We start from the raw sequence: 20763 nt of genomic DNA, 5'->3' as shown, positions 1-20763 counted from the left end.
GAATAGTACCTTGCACAAAATCTTGATGGTCATCTTCTGAAATCTGGTCCCAGGCCACAGGCAAAGCTTGGATGCTTTCCAGGTCTCCCCACTGGACAGAGGAGAGGAGGAACTTTCTCTTCAGGTACCTGCCTGGAAGTTAAGGACCGGTCAGAAAGAAAATTAAGTAGGCTGGAAAAAAAAATCTTCCAGGGGTAGTCTAGCCTGTTGGGACAGGGTCAGCTGGGCTCATAGCGACCCTCCAGACCAGAAGAGAACTGTCCCATAGGCTTTCTGAGGTGGTAAGTCTTTATGGAAACAGACAGCCTCATCTTGCTCCCACCAAGTGGGCGAGGGCTTCAAAATGCCAAGCATTCCCTGACCCAGGGCCTCCCAGTGTACTCTCCAGTGAGTCCACGTGGGCAGAGTCCCGAGTATGTACTGGCACTGCTTGGGCTACAGCAGAGAGTGAAACGCTATCCCTGCAGTCTAAGCACACACTCCCCCCAACCCCACCCCAAGATGCCTGGGAAGAAAACCAGAAAAGCTAAATCTCAGTGGATGTTGGCCAGAGAAATACATCCAGCTTAGGACGCATGAGGGAGGTTCCAGATGACAGGAAAAGCACAAGCAAAGGAACAGGAGTAGGAAAACCTGGGACAGGTTCTAGGGATTCCATATTTTATCCTGCTAGCACCAAACCAAACTCAGGCCACCCCTCTACTCCGAACCTCGTCATGGCTTTCCTGCCTTCTCCAAGAAAAGCGACAATCTTTCCAATGCCCTTCAAGCCCCTACGCGGTCCAGCCCCATCTGTCTGACTGGGTCTGGATACCGGCTCCAAAAGAACAGGCATGTTCCCACCTCAGGACGGACGGTACGTCCCGTTTGGACACCTTTCCCCACATATCCATGTAGTCACCTCCCTGAGCTCTTCAGGTCTTTGTTCCAGCATCCCCTGCCCTGCCCACCATGCCCCAAAATGACAGCCCCCCCCCCTTTCCTTTGTCCCTGCTTTTTCTCCCCAGCACCCAGCGCCTGACCTACTGCACGCTTTCCCACAGGGCTTCCTGTCCTGGCACCTAGCGCAGTGCCCATTACTGACAGGTCCAGTACTCTGTCCGATACTCGGACAAAGGACCCCGGGGGGAATGCAAAGTCAGGAGCCAAGGAGACGGGGCCGAGCGACCCCCTTCTGTAATCTGTGAAATGGAAAAGACTTAGAGGTCAGCCCTGGCCATGATCTAAAACGTGTGCAAAGGATATGAATTTCGATAATGTCGCTCGATATCTTGCAACCATTCCAACATGTCGGCCAGAGAGGGGCTGACGGCGGAGGGCTGCAGCACGGCCTCGATGCTGGCGGCGGCGGCGTGCTGCTCATAGGCCTGGAACACTTGCTCCACGTGGCTGCTGACCGCGTCGCGCACCTGGAGGAGGGTGGCTCTGTGGGGAGAGAGCAGTCTCAGGCTTGGCCCTCGTGACAGTGTCCTGTGCAGGATGTCTCCCCAGCAGCCAGGCCACCACACCAGGCCCTCGGAAATGTCTGCGGACACTGTCCAGGGTGACTGGGGAGGAAACCACCGGCAGGCGAGGCCCCCTGCTTTGGGAGAGTCGTGGCAGTGCTGGAGGGAAGGAAGCCTCAATGACCAAAAGTGACTCAGAGGCGGAGGCTGAGGAGCGCTGGGACAGGCACAAGAGGGGAGCCCGCAAGGGGCAGTGACACACAAACCGGACCCATCTGCTTGCTCCCCAGCCCCACTTTTGTACCGCTTCAGGGCACGGGAGCGTGCGGGCCTCGGGCAGTCACTCAGCCCTCCTGCAGTAGGGAAGGGGGTTTGCCCCCTGCATAGATAGGTTAAGCACCCAGAACAGAGCCAAGGCACCTAGGCCTGAGCGCTCAGGACAATGGGCACTTACTCGATGAGTGAATGAACAAAGAGGGTTATTACAGACGATCAAGGCAATAGTGATTTAAAGTGCTGCCAGCTGGGCTGGGGAGGTACAAAATGGCTCACTGCTTAACCGCTAGCTGACAGGTTGGCAGGCCAAACCAGAGGCAGCACCTGAGGAGCCAGCCCAGGTGAGTTGCGCCTGGAAGGCCTTACTCTCTGGGGAGGGCGGGGCTACTCTGCACACTCGGGTCGCTATAGTTGGAAAAAACAACAGAGCAGGACAGAGCCTCTGGTCAATCCTGCGATGATCCCACTGGGCACTCAGGGTGCCTACCCACCAAGACAAAGGCCACGACTTCCCCCCAAGCAAGGCGCTCCCTAGACCCGAACTGTGGCTTCTCAAAACGTTTAACCACGACTGACTCACAATGAAACAACACATTAGGAATCACAACCCAATACCATATACAGTCGATGCTACAAAATGCACTGCTTCCTGGAGAGCAAGGTCAAACGTCAGAGCCACTGGCCCGAGGAAGCTGCCTCTGGGGAGACAGGCTTTCACAGGGAGTTCTTTAAAACAAAAAAAAAAAGGAGGTGCACTCCCTTAAGTGTTAAAACCATATAATAGTTTAACACTTAATAAAGAATGTCTGCCTGGAGCTTATTCACAACCTGCAATAGGCAGACGACACAACCTAACTTGCTGAAAATGAGAACTCGAGTCACCTGCCGTTGAAGATCAAGGGGTGCAGCCTTCAGTATGAATTCAGAGAAGAGTTTGAAGGTGTCTGACTTATTCTTACTTGGATCCACAATCGATGCTCATGGAAGCAGCAGTCAAGAGCTCAAAAGACAGTAGGTAACTCTGCTGCCCAGGCCTCTTCAGAGTATTGAAAAGCAAGGACGAAAAGCAAACCCTGGTTTTTTCAATCACTCGGATGCATGTGAAAGTTGGGCATTGAATAAGGGAAGCTGAAGAAGAGCCGATGCCTTTGAGTTGTGGTGCTGGAGAAGAACACTGAAAGTACCATGGCCTGCTAAAAGGACAACCGGATTGGTCTTGGAAGAAGTAAGGCCAGAGAGCACCTTAGAGACAAGGATGGCGAGACTTGGTCTCACATACAGTACTTTGGATAGATTGTTATGAGACAGTCCCTGGAGAAGGACAGCGTGTCTGGTAACGTGGAGGGGCGGCGAAAGAGAGGACGGCCCTCCCGAGAAGAAAGACAGTGGCTGCATCCCTGGGCTCAGGCACAGGCACCATGGTGAGGATGCCGCAGGACCGGGCAGGGTTTCCCTCCGTTGAGCACAGGGTCGCTAAGGGCTTGATGGCTCCTAACAACAAGCCTTGAGTGTGGTGCTTTTTAAAAAAGCTCTCTATGGGCTCAAAGTGACCACAGAAACATGAGAGACTAGATGGGACGCTGACGGAGCCATGAGCTCGGCAGAGGAGCATCTCAGGAATGGAAGACAGAGTGGGTGTCCATCGCCAAGAATGCAGCCCGGCACTACACCACACAGAGAAACATGATTTTCTAGCTGCATGTTTTGCTGTCAAGTCTCAGCAATGAAACAAACAAACAAACAAAACAATAAAACTTATCCTTTTAAAATGCAGAATTCCAATAAATAAAATGTAGAAGTCCATGTTTTTAGATATACTCTGAATTGTGCACACATCCCTCCCCTCCACCCCCAACACGAATCTGTTCTGAGCGGGACTGCAAGAGGTTTGCAGTTCAGACATGGTTCCTTGCTGAACATGAGTGTGAGCGTGAGCACGCTTGCAGATCCATGACTACAGCCTTCGGGAGGGATTACACCTCAAACAATGAGCCACATGGTGATACACCGAGAAAAGATGGAAGGCGTCAAGGATCTCACCTTGCTTGGACCTATGATTAATATCCATGGAAGGCAGTCAAGAAATCATACATATTCGCAGTGGGTAAACCTGCTGCAAACGACCCCTTTAAAAGTGTCCCAGAGTGAAGGTGTCACTTTGAGGACACGGCGCCAAGCCATGATCCTTTCCATCACCCCAGCTGCGTGTGGAAGCTGGCCGACAAGGCAGACCGAGGCGGGATTGAGGCACTCCAGTCTCAGTGTGGAAGAACACCGAATACCCCAGGGGCTGCCAGAAGAGAGAAGACTTCTGTCTCGGGAGGAAGTTCGGGCAGCATGCTCCTGAGATGCAAGACTGGGGAGACACTGTCTCATAGACTTTGGACATATCAAGTGGGACCAGTCCCTGGAGACCACGCTTACTAGAGAGTGAGTGAAACAAGAGGACCACCCTTGGCATTGGGTTGGCACAGGGGCTGTGCTGATGGGTTCAAACAGCAACAACTGTGAGGATGGTGCGGGACTGGGCAGCTTCTGTTGGACACAGGGCCACTGCGAGCCAGACCTGACTTGACGGCACCTATCATCCAGACAGTTGTACGACCATTCTGCCTGTGCCTCGGTTTCTGCACTTGTAAAGTGGGGTGAAATGAAGGTGTTAAAAAGATTTTCTAAAACCCTTAGGCCCAACATCCACCGATTTTCCGGTACAGCTAGCTGCTAGCAGCCCTTTGCCATCTGGAGCCAGGCCAGGACCGGGGATTTGCTTCTGGCAATTCTTCCCATAAAGATAAAGGCCTAGAAAACCTGTTGGGCGATCCTGCTCTGCCCCGTGGTGTCACTGAGTCAAAATCAGTGGTAAAAACCTATCAAGGTTTTTTACCAAACAAAACAAAGAGAGAGGGAGAGCCAGGGAGGGCAAGAGAGAGAGAGAGAAAGAAACCCTAGAGCACTAATGAGCTTCCTCAACTCCTTTTCTACTCTCCTTTAGGGCAGTTTATTACGACCTCCCCAGTCCCTAACAACTAAACTCACCCCTGCGAGTCCTGGCCTCTGCTGACCACGACCAGTAAGAGGCTGTCTGACAGAATTCCCAGTGCAACAGAGGGAAAGGGGCGAAGCGCAAGGCGCCAAGTGGCACGCTCTCAAGCAAAGAGGAAAGCAGCCAGCCGCCCAGTACCCTCTCTGGGGAGCCAGCGCACCATGGGCCCTTACAGTCTCTCCCAGAGCTGGTCCAGGGCGGTGTCCCCGGCAGCCAGCTGCTTGTCCCTCAGCCGCTCCGCTAAGTCCGGGAAGGCCCGAAGCGCCGGCACGTCGCCCAACCGCACATTCTGGGCGGCCTGCAGCTGCTCGGCCAGGTTGCCGAGGGACGCCAGGAAGGGCTGGCAGTCGCGCAGGGTGCTCCGCCACAGGCCCTGCTGCGCCGCCACCTCCGGGAAGCACCTCCGCAGCGCCGCCTGCACGGCGTGCAAAGGCCGGTCTGAAGTCATCGTCTGCGGAAAGAAACAGAAACCGACCTACAGAACCTGTCTTGGGACGCCCCACGTCGGTGGGGGGCTCACTCACTGCGACCCAAAGGGCCGGGGAGTACTGGCCCTGTGGGTTTCTGAGACTGGTACTCCGTGCGGGAGTAGAAAGCCCCGTCTTTCTCCCACAGAGCACCAGGTGGTTTCGAACTGCAGGCTTTGCGGCTAGCAACCCAACCGTGACCGCTAAGCCACCAGGACTCCAAAACCCACTATCGCCGTGTGGATTCCGACTCAGCGCAACCCTACACAGGGCTGTCTGTCAGTCTTCACCGGAGCACACCATCTCAGCTTCCTCCCGCTGGTGCGCCGGATGGGTTTGAACCCACGACCTGGAGGTTCCGCAGCGCAACGCAAAACCCACAGCGCCACCGGGGCTCCTGTGTCACGGGTGGGAGTTTTTTCTGTTCGGCGTGAGAGCCCGCTCTCAGGACCCACCCTCAGCGCGGGGTTACCTTCTGTGAGGCCGCCTTTCCCCCAGAAGAGGCTCCCTCTCAGAGGGCGGGCTCCTGGGCTCGCATCTCAAGAAGGGCTCCTCCACTCCCACTCAGGAGTCTCCTACCGCAGAGTGCGGATTCTCGGGGCCGAGGCTGTTTCTCCCTCAGACGCCTGTTCCAGGAACCGGGATCTTGCCAGCCCTTTTTAAGGATGCCCGCCGCTTTCCCGACACCAGGTAGTAACCTTTCGGTTAAGGCTAAGAAAGGCGGAGGACACGCCGCTCTCCTTGCGCATGCCCTGGGGGCTTTTGCGGCGCGGAAGCGCGTCGCTGCCCGCAATGCCTTCTGGGGGTTGTAGTTCTTCCTGTGGACCGGCTGCTGGCTTGCGATGCTTCCTAGTGATTGGATGTTGCGGGACTCTTCTAAGACGGCGACTTCTCATTCGTCAGCCGGTAGCGGTTGAGTTTGAATTTAGTGGCGGCGGACTCATGGCCGGTTAGCCACAGAGCCGGTTCTTTCTCTGTGGGACGGCGAGGGTTTTCTCAGCCCTGGTCTTTGGGACCCGCAGGTCCAAGACCCAGGCCTTCTTAAGCCCAGGCCCCGAAGAAGGAGGAGGGCCCCCGCTGGCCACGGTAGGTGCCCACGGTCCCTTTGCGCCCTCCCCTCCCCCTTGCGGCTTCCTTCGTTCCTCTGACTCCGTGTCGGCCGGACCCCGGCTCTCCACAGCCTCCGCAGAAGCGCCATGGCTCCGGCTAGGAAAGGCGGCAGTCGCGGCAGTCGAGCGACCAAGAACAGTTCGCTGCGGAGCCGGAAGCTCTCCTCCTTTCTCAAAGACTTCGACCGCGAAGGTGAGGGGTGGGGCCGGGCCGAGGTGCCGCCGGGCACGATCGCCGGGGCCGGTGGGTTGGGACGCCTGGGGCTCGGCTTCCGGGCCCTGGGCATCGCCGGGTGACCCGGGTCCCTTGGGCTCTGCCCTTTCGCAGTGCAGATCCGGTCCAAGCAAATTCAGTCCGACCGGCAGAACCTCCTCAAGGAGATGGACAACCTGTACAACATCGAGATCCTGCGGCTCCCGAAGGCGCTGCGCGAGATGAACTGGCTCGAGTATTTCGGTAAGAACTGCGGGGGACGAGCCCCCAGGCCCCGGCCCTCCCCGCGGTTCCAGAGAGGCCTCCGGAAAGAACTCGCTCGCGCGCCACCAGCCTCATGCCGTCCTTCCTTGGCCACTCGTGGAGGCCGCGGCCCGACCGCGCCCCTCCCTGCCTTCTGTTCTTCCTCAGCGCTTCCCTCCATCTAACCCCCGCGCGGCCTGTTTCTGAAAAGGACTAGCTTCGAAAGCAGATCGTGTGACTCCATGGGTCAGAGACTTCCTGTTGTCAATACCGAGCTGCTGTGTGGACTCCACGCCACGATAACAAGTGGTCATGGCTGGGCTCCCATGAAGTTTGAATGAGGGACACGGAAACTTGAATTTGACACGTTAGGAGATCTGCTTCATCGGCCATTGTTTCCATCCATTTAGGAAATTCTAGAAGCCATTCTGAGCGCACAGGCCCTGTAACAAAACGGGGTGGAAGTTGACTGATGCCTGATCTAACCTTGCAGGAGAAAGATGGGTTTTCTACACCTGTCAAGAATTACAGTCTCAGAAACTCAAAAGGGCAGCCCTCCCCTTCCCCCATAGGGTCGCTGTGAGCCAGCATTGACTGCATGGCAGTGAGTGAGAGCTAATGTCTTTCTTACCTGTTTATTTTCCCTAGTAACATGTCCTCACATTCCACCAAGATTCATGTAAGTGCCACAAGGGCAGGGCTAGAAAAGAACGTGACAAGCAGTTACTAGCTGGATGAATGAACAGCCTGGCTTGGTTCCAGAGCTCAGGGAGGAGGGTGGGCCCTAGGGAGCTCTTTTGCAGCTTCCAGCCATGGCCAATGTAATATTGAGCAAAGCCCATTGTGAAGTGTAAAGACTCAAAGGTTACGAGGGACATTTCAGCCTGTGCTTCCCCCTCCCCCTCCCCATGCTCCACGCCCAGGGAAACGAAGGAAGCTGCCCTTTCTATTGGGGTTGGGGATTGCCCAGGGTCCAGCCTCTAACTCCTGTTCTGTTCACTCGAACCTGCTAACATCCAGTGGGTTCTGACTCAGGGTGACCTTATGTGTCAGTAGAACTGTGCTTCCTAGAGTTTTTATTGGTTGAGTTGTAGGACATAGCTTTTGTGTCAAGGCACGTTGGGGTGCATTTGAACCACTAACCATTTAGTTAGCAGCCGAACGCATTAACTGTTTGCACTATCCAGAGATTCCTCTACTTGCAGCAGAGATGGTCAGTGAGCCTTTCCACTCGCCCCTTTATTTATTAGTTAATTCATTTCCTTGTGTCTACAAATACTTTCTCACAGTGCTAGGTGCTGAAGATGCTCTGAGGGTTAAAACAGACCTTGTGCCCTGGGATCTTACAGGTTATGGGAGAAGGGTGATCTAAAACACACGAGATTTTGTAATTAAAGTGATAATGCTACAAGAACAGAATAGGCACCTACTATGTGCAGCTTTTTACCAGAAGCTGGGTATATTGCTGTCCTCCAGGAGTTCACAGTCAAGGCAAAGACGGCCCCAGTACTGGTGGAGCAGGAAGAGTATGAGCAACTAACCGAGCACTTACTTGCGTCAAACTGGCAGAGGAAATGAAGGGTTGGAGGGGCAGAGTGCCAAGGCCCCTGAGCTCAAACTTCAGCTCTGTTGTACTTCGACTCTGGGATCTCTGAGTTCCTCATTCTGGGTTTATTGAGTGCAAAGAAATATTCCAGGCCGAAGAGTCAAGTACCAGGACACAGTAGTGAGAGACAGGGGCACATTTGGGAGATGACAAGCCGTTCCGGGAGGGGGGTGGAACATGAATGTCTTAGAGATCTAGTACTGCTATAACAGAAATACCACCAGTGGGTGACTTTCACAAACAGAAATTTATTTTCTCACTGCTTGCGGGGACTACAAGTCTGAATGTGGGGTGTGGGGAGGCTTTCCATCTCTGGCAGCTTGGAGATCATTATGTGACTGGCATCTTTCTCCCACTCTGCTTCTGCTTGCTGCTTAGTCCTTGTAACTCAGCAGAGACTCTTGCAAGATACATATCCTCTACCATTCCCTCCTCATTAACAACTCAGACAGCCAGTTCTCAAATGAGATTGACGGTACACACCTAGAGGTGAGGATTTGGTGCAGGAGTTCGCCGATAACAGTAGAGGAGGCCATGAGGAAGAGTCCAGGGTGGAGAAGGACGAGATGGTGCCAGTCCTGGAATGCTGGGCAGGGGGCCCATCTGGTCCAGTTGGAGAAAGCTGCCAGGCCGTGCGAGGGAAGATGCGCGCTACGCTGCTAATCAGTGCTAACGAAATACCATGTTCTTTTCAAAGCCCTCGGAGGGAACAAGCAGGCCCTGGAGGAGGCAGCAACAGTAAGTGCCCTGCCCCTTTTTCTACCTGTTGTTTATGTCCTTAATCCAGTCACAGAGTCCATCCAGTGAGGGCTTACTGGGGAAGAGGTTCCTTGGGGACGTAACCTGTACCTGTCAACTGGAAAGCTGTCATTGTATCAAACGCGAAGTAAGAGAGGCCCACATTCTTAAGGTCTAAGACTGGAGGCAGTTCTGTTTGGAGGCGGCAGATTCCTGGCCGTCCTTTGCCCTGACTTTGCAAGGGGAAACATCTATAAGCCTGCGTTCCTTTAAACCAGTGGTCTCAACCTTCCTAATGCCTCAAGCCTTTAATACAGTTCCTCATGTTGTGGTGACCCCCGCCCATAAAAATATTTTCATAACTGTACTTTTGCTACTGTTATGAATCGGGTGACCCCTGTGAGAGGGTCTTTCGACGCCCAGAGGGGTCGCGACCCACAGGTTGAGAACCACTGCTTTAAACCCTTGGCCATGTGGGCACCCTCTGCTTACCCATTGAACGCACTGCCAGTGAGCTGATTCCAACTCAAAATGATCCTCCTATAGGACCCGCCCCACAGGGTTTCCAAGGCTGCCGTATCTTTCTCCCACAGAACAGCTGGTGAGTTCAAGCCATCAACCTTTCAGTTAGTAGCAGAGTGTTTAAACCACTGTGCCACCAGGGATCCTTACAATCTGCCTAGCATGTACCCAAATCTAGACACCCCGAAGGGAAGTAGGTGTTCCTTGTCAGACATAGTTTGTTGTCTAGGCGTAAAGAACCATTATGACCAGGGAATAATGAGGGTCCTCCCCAAATTCCCAAGTGCTAGCCATGGCCAGCCTTGCAAGTAGACCTCTTGGCATGACAGGCTCAGTGTGCTGTCTTAACTCTTTCACACAATGGGTGATCAGTGGCCTGCCGCCAGGGTGACCCTCAGACCCTGCCACTTGTTTGTAGAGACAGGAGAATCGCTGCTGTGCCCCAGCACGGTTTCCTCCACGCTTAGAATCCTCCTCAGCATTCCATGCAGCCCGACCAACGCAGAGAGGAGGCCGCACCATTCCCGTTCTCGCAGCTATGCTGGCTCAGCTGGCCTGGGGGCAACAAGGAGGGGCAGTGCTCCATGCCTGCTTCTGGTGCTGCCAACCAGAGGTGGCTGTCACCATGGCTAGCAAATTGAGCTAGAATGACTCCAGAACCTAGCCAGAAGTGAGGCGTTGAGACGGCCCAGTGTGGTAGAGGGTGTGGATCCTGCGGACACGTATTGGATCCTGGTGAGACCGTAGCAAGCACAGTCACTTTGGGAAACAATGTGGGGTAACATCAAGGTGGCATACATGCCTTCCCTATAGCCCTGTGGTGGTGCCCTCTCCTTAAGGAGACAGCGCAGAGAAGGCTTAGGCTTGTGCCTCAGAGAAAGTCTGAGCTTGTGCCTCAGAGACAGGTATAACATGGCCCAAAATAGCAGTATTTGGTGGCAAGAAAGCTGTAGACCAGGGCATGGAAAATTGTATTGGGGTATAGCCTCCCAGTGGAATACTACACAGCAGTGGAAACAAATTACAACCACAAAGAGCAGTCAAAAATGTATATTATATGTATGCATGCAATAGCATGCATGTATGTATCATAATTCAGATAGCCCAAACCCATTACTGGTGAGTCAATTCCAGCTCTGGCCTTTTATAGGATCTCTGAGACTAAATCTCCGTGCAGATAGCTTCCTCTTTCTCTCACAGAGCTACTAGGGGATTTGAATCGCTGGCTTTGTGGTTGAGATATTTTTCTCAAGGCACGTGGAATGACTGTGAGGCTAGTGGGCCCCTGAAGGGGAGAGACATGGACCAGAGCAGGGAAGGGGGCATAGCTGGAAGCAAGTGTTGGGGAGATGTCCCGGGTCTCGGGTTGAGTGGTGGGTGTATGGGAGTCTTATATTTTGTTAAAATTAACATGTAGCACTGTATGTATCAAATCCTCTTTTGTGAAAGTAAGTGGTTGGTTTTTTTCCCATCTGAAAATACTGTTCCTTACTTGATGGACCTGGTGTTTTCTGGTGGTCCTTGTCACAGGCTGACCTTGACATCACAGAAATAAACAAACTGACGGCAGAAGCTATCCAGACACCCCTGAAATCGGCCAAAAGTGAGTGCTTTTCAAAGCCCCGTCTGACCTGAGAATGCCGAGGTTGGGGTGGTGGGGTGGCTGCTCAGACTCGGCCTTGTTGGTGGGACATCTTCGCTGATGTCTCCTCAGGCTTGTGGACCCAGACATGGCATTTTAGCCATTCCATTCATTCCATCGTGCTCTCTCCAGAGACTGGTGCGGGGAGCCAGACTGTCCGTGTGAGACCAGTCTGGGGAGCTGAGATCATCCACCTCGGGTGCCAAATGTGCAGTGGGAAGAAATTGCCCTTCACACACCAACCGTGTCCTGGGGAAACTTCAGTGTTGTCGTGTTGTTCCCCCCGCCCCCCTTGTCAGTCCAGACTCCAGGGGGTATAGCACAGCCCTCTCCCATCTTCCTTTGCCTAGGGCTCAGTGCTGGCTCCACCTCTTATTTCTTCATCCCATAATTCATTGAAATGACTCAGACCCCAGGGAAAGGGCTGTCATTAACCTAGCAGAAAAAAAGATGCAAACAAAAAATGCATGGTATAGAATTCCCATGTCCATGGGGAAGGGCTCAGAAGTTCCACTGAGTCCCCTTCTGAGCCTCCCCACGAGGCACTGATGGGTTACAGCATGCCTTCTTAGGGATCGAGCCCACGGGTGATCCCTTTTAGTCCAGTCAGTCTCCACTGGTTGGCCTCAGGTGTGCAACAACTCAGGCACAGCCTGAAGGCCAAGTTGTTAGCGCTGACTCAGCCAGATGGAGCAAAGGGAGTCCACACCTTGCAGCTGGAAACCACTCCTTGTTTGGAGCGAGAATGAAAGAGGCGTTCTAGACTCGGTAATATCAACCAGAGCCTCTCCCTGAAGGGAAGGGAGGACAAGAAATGAAAAAGATCCTCTTTCTCAGTGTGTCCTTCCATGCCAGTCAGCCCAGGGGTCAACATAAGTAAACTTTGCTCCCACTCGGGTCCCGAGAGCTGAGAACCACTGTCCTAGCAGGCAAGTTCCCTGGGAAGCCAGGTTTACTCCGTGAACCTGGACTCGGCCTCACCGAGCTGTGATGTGGAGTTCGTGTCTGGTCATGAAGCTGAATAGAGCTCTTGAGAGCACAGCCCTGACCCAGGGTCTGTGTTTCCTGGCTGCCCCCCAGGCCGCCTTCTTCCCGATGCTAGGCCAGAAACACTGCTCCTGTTCTGGCCTGCCTTCTGCATGATGTGTCTGCACTCCTACTGCCACACCCCTACCGGCCTCCCTGAGACGGGGTGACGACACTGGACCCGGTGTTCCCAGAGTCCTTCAGCCCTGTATTTAGAATCTCTTAGGTCATCTTGGGTCCGTCCTAGACTTTAGCTAATCTCATCAGTTCTGGAGGGCGTACGGGTGTGTTTGGCGGGGTGGGGAGGGGAATGTGCAGGACTGCTCTTGGTTCACCTCTGCAAACTGAACGAACCAGAGCCAATAGCAGCAGCAGTGAAAATTGATTTTGTGCCCTTAGTTAATGTGTCAGGGTTGTAGCTGATTTTTTTTTTTTTAAGACACAAGTAGTTGAGTCTGGTTTCTCTCCCCATGATTCAGTGCATGAATTTCGTCTGCCTCTCTGACTCCCTAGACTCTGTACATTGTTAGCCCTGAGAGGCACTGCTTTATATTCTCTAGGCAGCTAAGCCTGCTGGAAAACTCCCGGTGGTGTCTGCACATTGACACCAGTTGTGCTCTTTGCCGACCTGTCAGACCATCGAGCTCCTTCCACGTGAGGAGTCCTTAACATCGTCCCAAACAGCCTTCATTCTCCACCTAAGATCATCGTGGTGCCTGTTTTCCATGAGCATGCCTTGTGGAGAATGTTTCTCTGGGTTCGGTACCCAAAGGGGTTTTACATTCTTTCACGCCACAAAAATGTCATGCCATCTCACGTAGAGACAGCACCGGTCTCGTGGCGCTCACGCTCTCCCTTGATGGTCACTGTTCCCTTTTAAGAAATGCGGATGCTTGAAAGTATATTCCCATCAGAACCATCACACTGCCAACCTGTTTCTTACAGCACGGAAGGCAATCCAAGTGGATGAAATGATAGTGGAAGAAGAAGAGGACGAAAATAAGAATCCTCAAGCTACACGAGTAAGTAGGCGCTCAGGCTGCAGAGGAAGGGCTCAGAGGCCTCGGGCTTGGATAAGAGTCGCTCTCCTTGCTCACAGTGTCATCAGATGGATCCCCCTTTACACAGATGAGTAACAAAAGTGTGAGCAGGGCAAGTACTAAGTGCTCCAGTTAAGTCGTAGCTATCCCAGGCCGGAAAGGGTAGGGAGGCTTCCCTAGCAGGAGGAGCAGGGAGGGAGAGTGGATGTGCATCTGAGGGGCAGGGACCTTGGAGGCCACCTCGGAAGTGCGTTTTATTCGCCAGACGAGTGTTTCAGAAACCAGTATGCAAGGTAGATGAGAGGGGCGGGACGAGGAACGCGATTAACTGGGAGGTTCTCGTCCTTTTTGAATTGTAAGTACATCATCACCAAACAGGCTGCAGTTGAGCACAATTGATGGTACACATCAGCAACAGTCACCGCACAGTGCTGTGTGACTGTCCCACTCCGTTTCTCTCTCTCCCCTACCCCGCTCCCTGTATCAGCTTACTAAAGGCACTGGCCCTTAGTAAGAAAGGGCTTAGGGGTGGTTTTGATTTTGAGATAAAATCTAAACAGGAGAGGAGGGAGCCAGTCAGGGTGCGATGTAGCAACGATGAAAAATACAACTTTCCTCTAGTTCCTAAATGCTCCCCCACCGCCACCACTGTCATGATCCCAATTCTACCTTGCACGTCTGGCTAGGCCAGAGTATACACTGGTACAGCTAGGAACCTGAAACACAGGGAATGCAGGGCGGATGATCCCTTCAGGACCAGTGGTGTGAGTGGCGATACTGGAAGGGTAGAGGGAGGGGGTGATGGAAAGGCAGAACCGATGACAAGGAACTATATGTGACCTCCTCCCTGGGGGACGGACAGCAGAAAAGTGCGTGAAGGGAGACGTCGGACAAGGCAAGATATGACAAAATAATAATTTATAAATTATCAAGGGCTCGTGAGGGAGGGGGGAGCAGGGAGGGAGGGGAAAAATGAGGAGCTGATGCCAGGGGCTTAAGTGGAGAGGAAATGTTTTGAGAATGATGAGGGCAATGGATGTGCAAATGTGCTTTAGACAATTGACGTATGTATGAATTGTGATAAGAGTTGTATGGGCCCATAATAAACTGATTTAAAAAAAATCTCAACGGAAGAATGGGCAGGGCTTCTGGAGGCACCAGAGATGACTGATTGGTTCCTGGCTTGGGCTAGTGCCCTCTAGCGAGCTGCGGGACTTGGTGAGGAAGGTGACATTTGCTACACTGTTTATAATACTTTTCCGGGACATCTGGACTTCAGACAGGTGTCCCAATACCGCAGTAGATGTGCTTGTGCAGGGCCTTTGGGGGTGCCCAGGAGTGGCTGCAAAAAGGAGAGTGAGGCAGGCGGCAGAGGGGCACCCAGAGAAGCGGGGAAGGTGAGTCTTGGAGGCGGGGCGAGAATCGCTGGGACATGAGTGTTTGGTGAGCTGAGTCAAGAAGGGTGACATCTGCAGAGGGTCCCTGGGGTTGAGCGCCCAGGCTATCCTCAGTGACTGTCATAGCAGCACTTGGTGGGGGTGGGATGGGGAGGAGCAGTCAGACTATGTAAGTTCACCTTGAGTCTTGGCCAGCATCCTGTATTCTGAGGACCCAGGCAGTAGACAGTGGTGTAAAACACCCTGTTTCCTGAGGAAGGCTTGCTGATGGGCGTTTGCTGCAGCTGATGGCCCCACCCTGCCTTTCTTCCGACCCTTGCTTCCTGTTCTCCACTGGGCTTGCTGACACCTCCATCTCCCTGGTTGTGATTTCAGGTAAAAAGGTGCCCTCCATCCAAGAACAGAGCCCAGTCTGTACAAGGAAAAGGCAAAAGGCAAAGGTAATGGGTTCTCCCAGTGTGGACGTGTGTCCTTGGTTTCACTGAAGAGCTACCTACATCATGGCAGAGCTGGGGTTCAACTAAGTTTGAAAGTCATCAACTCCTTCAGTGAGCTGAAGGGGCTTCCAGAAGTGCCCTAGCCCTGCACCTTCTGCATTCTTCCGCCCACAGTCGCCATCTTCCCCCGCTTCCTTTTGAAGGCAGCCAGGGAGAGTTGGGCCCTGAAACCCATGGTAAGCAATGCTGCCCGCTGGTGGGCAAATGAAGTGCCTGCTCAGTAGAGCACCCCCGCCCCCCGTGGCCTGAGCTGGTGCTCCTGGACTCCACCAGACCATCAGGGCAGGGGAGCGCTGCATCGCAGACAGGCTTAGAGTGAGTGGCTGGTCTCCCTGAGTCCTGGCAGCCTAGTGTAACTAGCCACCCAGCAGGAGGACTGGCACTCCAGCTGAGGGAACCTGCAGGTCATTCCGGGGTGGGCTCCTAGGGTCTGAGGTTGGCTCCACCTTAATTCGCTTTGTGATCCTGGGCAGATCAAACGGGATCCCTTCATCTCTGAAATGAGGAGGATTGTCTGGCTGCCGCCTCCCATCCACCCCCACCCCGAGTTGCTGGGAGGCCCACAGCGAATGGCTGTTTCTCGCCTCCAGGTCAAGCCGCTGTAACCTTGTTACCCCTGCCATGAGCCGACTGGAGATGTCAATGGTAAAACCCACCCCGCGCCTGACACCCAGGTTTGATTCCAGGTGAGAGGGGCGCAAAGCCCTTGGGTTGGGGAATTAACACCTGTCAGAGCAGGCCTGGTCCCTCAGCCTGGCAGCCAGAGGAGGCCAGCGTCCTCCTTCCCTCTCTTGGCCTCTCCGCTGAGGGTGGGTCTCCGTTCTTCCTCACCAACATGAGAGCGACGGTTAAGAGCGTTCACCGGGGGTGGTCTGGGTGATTTGGTTCTTAGTCTTTTCTGGTCCCCACGAGTAGGCATCTGGTGTGCTCTTGGTGACAAGGAGTGAGGTGTGATGACCACCTTGTTGGAGGGCAGCACGAGCAAGGATGCTGTTGCAACATAAACCTTCACACCCAAACCAGTTGCCACCCAGGTGGCTTTGACTCACAGCGACTGCGCCAGAGAAGAGCTCGGCTCTAGGGTGTTCGGCAGAGGGCGTGTTGAAATTCGGTTGTCGGGCCTTTTTTCCCGGGCACCTCTGGGTCACTCGGGACCCCCAGCCTTTCGTTCAGCAGCAGTGCACGTTAACTGCTGGCACGGCTCGTGAACTGCAGTCAACCCCCAAGGGAGAGCGCGCGCTCGCCCGGCAGCCAGGGTAAAGGCCACAGGAGGCAGCGTGAGGGGCACCTGCTCTTCACTGTAGACAGCTGCCGAGTGAGAGGGGCAGCCTCGGCCTGGAGTCGGAAAGCTGGTATCTTGGGGGCGGGAGGCGAGGAAGCCAACTTTCTTCCTGCATTCCCTCTCGCCATCACCACCTGTTACCCCCATTCCTGGGAGAATGGGGCACAGCATCTTAACCACCTTGACGAAGTGAGTTTGACTCTGGAAAATCCCTCTTGCTGGCAGCACAGGCGCCCAAGTTTATTTCTGGCTTTGTGGCTGGCTGCCACCCCTGCGGGGCTCAGATTTACATGGATACCAACTTGTTTCTGCTCGGTGCCTGTTTGGTAATTAGAGCCTCCTTTCTCCAGCTGTGTTTAGTCATTCGCGCTTCAAAACAGCCTCCCCAAATGCAGCGCTCGCCTTCTGAGGGGCGACTGGAGGATAGATGGAGGCGGAAGCACCTGGCATCATTCCAGTTGCCATCTTCACAGAGATTTCCCCATTTCACAGGGTGTTCAAGACCCCGGGCCTGCGCACCCCCGCAGCCAGAGAGCGAATCTACAACATCTCGGTCAATGGCAGCCCTCTCGCCGACAGCAAGGAAATCTTCCTCACCGTGCCAGTGGGTGATGGAGAGGTGACGTACCCGAGGGAAGCCCACCTGTAGCGTGCTGCGGGCCTCGAGTGTCTTCTCCCTGGTCTGGAGCCCACCTCTCCCCCTCACAGTCCTTTCAGTTGCCCGAGTCCTGATCGCCACCCTCCACGGGCCGAGGACCCAGTGTCCGCTCCCAGACTCAAGGCGCAGACTGGAAATTTCCCCGCCCCACTTGGGGCTCCCTTTGCTCACCTGCCTGGTAGCAGGCCCAAGTTGAACGGGGCAAATGTCCTGCCCACTGGTCAGCAGCAGGCTCCTGTGATGGAGAGACCTTCGGGGGAAAGAAGGGGTATACACGTAGTCGGAAACAGGGAACCTGGTGTGCCCCACTTTGTGTGACTAAAGTGGGTTCTGGAGCGGGCGGAGGGAGCAGGTGGCACTCTCAGCTGCTGAGAGAGAAAGATGGCCTCTCTTGAGTGCAGCCGCCCAGCGTTCCTGCAGTAATGCATTTGCCTTTGCACCTGGGTGATAGAGCCACTGACCTGTGTCAGTGTCACCTTCAAGTCACACCCCTCCTGCCTGCCCCACTGTCTCTCCATCCCAGCCATCCCCTCCACCACGTGTGGAGTATCAAGGGGGGGTCCCGCCACAAAGGGCATGCCAGTTGAGCCCACCCTGCCTCCCACACAGAGCATGAGGCTGCTGGCCAGTGACTTACAGAAAATGGACATCACGCAGCTGGCCCCGGAGGCCTTGGGGAACATAAAGAAGCTCTCGGTAAGTCGGTCTCCGACCACAGGCACCCCGTCACAGCTTCGTTCAGGCTGCGTGAGTGCTAAGGTCCCCTCCGGGGCCGGCTGTTGGCGAGCTTTCGTGGCAACAGTTGAGTCCCAGGTGGCTGGCCACAGAGGCTCCACAGTGGAAGAAAAGTTCTGCCTCCCATGGGCAGTTAGTGCCAGGGCATCAGGACACGGTTGGTTGGCAGGAGCTGAAACGCCCTCATAATTGACTTTTCAGGGAGTGGGGATGGGGGTGGCGGGGGCTTGACAGCTGTGCTGCCAGGCTCCTGGGAGGGGGATGGTGGGGATCGCCGTGCCCACGCAGACAGCTCCAGACCCAGCACTACCCTCCAGGAGATGTGTTGTGCTGGCCTCCCTTGGTGCTGGCTTGAATGTGGCTCTGGTGCCCACACCTCCAACTCTTAACTGTATTGCTCCATATAAGATGCCGCCTTCAGTTGGCTCATCTGTGGTCAGACGGCCATCCCTGGGCCAGTCAGCCGTGGTCTTGGGTGGTGGGTAAGGGCACTTGGTGCCTAGGCACACCGTCTGTGGGGTCAGGGAAGGGTGCATTCCAGGGTAAGGACAAGGGCAGAGCTGGCTGTCCAAGCATATCCTCCTGCTAAGGTCCATGCAGAACCAGCCACCCAGATCCTGTACCAGTCATCACCTCGCTGGACAGCAGCATGGCTGCTTCCAAATTCTCTGTCTCGTGCACGGTGCTACTTGTTTGCTCGCTCAGATAAGCGGCGGCGATCAGAAGGGTTGTGGTGTGGGTAGGCAGCCGCTGGAGGCCCTGCTGTCCCTCAGCTCTGCCTGGCCCCGGCGCGACCGAGTAGCTCCCTGGGCAGGCGTGTCAGGTGCCGTCTACTTAATTCCCTCTCTCCCTTCCTCTTCCCCCAGAGCCGCCTGGCCCAGATCTGCGACAGTATGCATTCCCGCAAGTGAGGCTGCTATTCCTCGAGGCACCAGGATCCACCTGCAACGGGCACTTCCCGGACTGCCCACCTGGGAGAGGCCGCTTTCCTTCAAGCTTGTTTGTTTGCATGTTGATCCTCTGAGGGACTCCAGGGAGAGGGAGCGAGAGAGGGACAGACGCGCTTCCCCTCCATTAGAGAAAGCTTTGCTTCTGCTTGTAGCCTCACACCTCCCAACCCAGGGGACCCTTGGCGTGACCTGCTGCCTCCAGGACATCAAGCTCCCTGTCATCCTCCCAGCCCGGTCTTCCTTCCTTGGCACAGCACGCCCCAGACAGGGGCTGGGGGACTCCACACCCCAGGAAGGCTGCTGCCTCTCCGCAGTGGAGAACACTGCCTGCGTCCCCCTCTCTGTGCACGTGCGACGGTCTCGGGCTCAGAGATGTGGTGCTGTAGGCCACAGGAGGGCAGAGCCAGGGGCTGAAGGGCGACACGACATAGGCACTTCGCCCCTTGCACACCCTGCCCCTTTCTCCACGGCCCCAGCCGTGCCCAGTGGCTCTGACTCCCAGGAGAGTTTGCCTTAATCCCTGTTGACCAAAGACCAAAAGTTGGTTTGCAGGCAGCTTCCTCGCTTTGCTCCTCTACCTCCTGAGTGCTGGGAATTGGGGTGAGGGAACGGCAGGTCTTCAGCTCATCCTGGGTCTTTGTGTGGCGGGCCACCCACAGTCCAGTGGGCCCAGCAGGCATGTAGACTTGGCAGGGAACGCCTCTTTCCTGCGGGGTCTGCCGGCCAGCAGGTAGTTGTGTGGTGGCCTTGCTGTGTGTGTCACCTAGGCCCCGGCCATGGACTGGCTCTCTGGCACGCGGCAGTGCGACCCTGCACTCCAGCCAGCACCTGCCACCAAGAATCATGGGGCTTGTTCCAAGAATACGGGGACCGAGTCCTCCACCCGCAGACAGACCTAACAGCGCACCAGTTTCCTCGTGCTGGCTGCCTGGCTCTCTCGTGTGTCGTGCTGCCTGACTGTCCCTAGTGGGCTCGTCCTGTGCAGCCTGTGTTCTTTTGAGGTGTCTTCGTCCCTTTCCTGAGACTTGTGTCGTAGCGTTTCCTGAACGTTTCAGCGTATCTCTGAATGGACTTGTCATCAGAGCTACTAAAAGTTACCTGTCTTCAATAAATGTGGGGTTGATTTTTAATACCAGCCTGCCTGTCATCTGTGCTGGGGGAGGGGGGGGGGCCTCTCCCAGAAACGGCTTCAGCTACTTCCCTGACCTGAGACAGAAGCTCTGTAGGCGCAGCCTTCCCCGTGCACCTTCGTCCCGTGAGCTAGAAATGTATGTCTGGGAAGACAGGTCTTATTTAATTTCAAATTGAAAATTGGATTTCACGCCAACACAAAAGTATAGTCTAGTCTGCTCACCTCAGACATAGAAGATCTGGCCTCAGCCTCACCAGGAGTGAGCCAAGCAGCAGCCTTCCAGGCCCCTACCCCACCCCCCAAATGTTACCCACACAGCTCTACTGCCTGGAGCAAGCACGGGCAGGGCTGCTCTGGGTTGAAGGTAGGATGGGCCCCGGCGGTTTCACCCCCACTAAGACGAGGGAGGCCCTGTCACAGACCCCTGAACCAAGCTTGAGGCCGCCAGCCCTGGGCGAGCCCAGCCATGTGGGAAGCAGAGGAGCCCCAGCGGGTGGACGAGCTCTAGTGAGCATTTGTGCCCTGGACAGCCCGCACTTTCCACGCCCAGCACTCTGGATTCAAACGCATTGCTTTAGGGAGAGTTCGAATAAATGACAGTTCTGGGTGGGTGCACGGGTGCGTGTACGTTTGCATGAGCAGAAACACCTCACTTAAGCCTCTCTCCACAGCATATGAGACTGACCCTTTTGCGTGAAGTGATTAACCGCCCAGCTTCAACCACAAGTGTACCCAGTACAG

General features: G+C 54.9%; 2 protein-coding genes across 2 annotated transcripts in view; one reads left to right on the top strand and one right to left on the bottom strand.

Moving 5' to 3' along the window:
• The window catches only part of CUNH1orf109 (chromosome unknown C1orf109 homolog), an 8341-nt gene extending 2882 nt beyond the window's left edge, over nucleotides 1–5459 (bottom strand). Inside the window, exons 1-3 of the mRNA XM_045299264.1 lie at nucleotides 4938–5459; nucleotides 1246–1425; nucleotides 10–128 (exon numbers count right to left, since the gene is read on the bottom strand). Coding sequence (XP_045155199.1) covers nucleotides 10–128; nucleotides 1246–1425; nucleotides 4938–5212 — 574 coding nt within the window. The 5' untranslated portion in view covers nucleotides 5213–5459. The remainder of the gene's footprint in view (nucleotides 1–9; nucleotides 129–1245; nucleotides 1426–4937) is intronic.
• A 725-nt stretch (nucleotides 5460–6184) lies between these two features.
• Nucleotides 6185–20020, top strand: CDCA8 (cell division cycle associated 8). The gene is made up of 11 exons (XM_004704955.2): nucleotides 6185–6317; nucleotides 6412–6533; nucleotides 6669–6797; nucleotides 9101–9141; nucleotides 11194–11266; nucleotides 13277–13353; nucleotides 15144–15208; nucleotides 15856–15951; nucleotides 17040–17166; nucleotides 17815–17901; nucleotides 18807–20020. The coding sequence occupies exons 2-11, from the start codon at nucleotides 6428–6430 to the stop codon at nucleotides 18849–18851; spliced, it is 846 nt and encodes a 281-aa protein (XP_004705012.1). The 5' UTR covers nucleotides 6185–6317; nucleotides 6412–6427; the 3' UTR covers nucleotides 18852–20020.
• The last annotated feature ends 743 nt before the right edge of the window (nucleotides 20021–20763 follow it).

This window comes from Echinops telfairi, unplaced genomic scaffold, assembly GCF_000313985.2.
Source record: "Echinops telfairi isolate 266 unplaced genomic scaffold, ASM31398v2 ScPeMD7_7457;HRSCAF=8495, whole genome shotgun sequence".
Classification (NCBI taxonomy): domain Eukaryota; kingdom Metazoa; phylum Chordata; class Mammalia; order Afrosoricida; family Tenrecidae; genus Echinops; species Echinops telfairi.
The sequence above is the reverse complement of the archived record's forward strand: the minus strand, read 5'-3'. Positions and strand labels throughout refer to the sequence as shown.

Coding starts and splice junctions, on each gene's coding strand:
- CDCA8 (XM_004704955.2), top strand. CDS start 6,428: ATGGCTCCGGCTAGGAAAGGCGGCAGTCGCGGCAGTCGAGCGACCAAG. Junction 6,798..9,100: donor GAACTGGCTCGAGTATTTCG/GTAAGAACTGCG, acceptor TTCTTTTCAAAG/CCCTCGGAGGGAACAAGCAG. Junction 17,902..18,806: donor GGAACATAAAGAAGCTCTCG/GTAAGTCGGTCT, acceptor CTCTTCCCCCAG/AGCCGCCTGGCCCAGATCTG.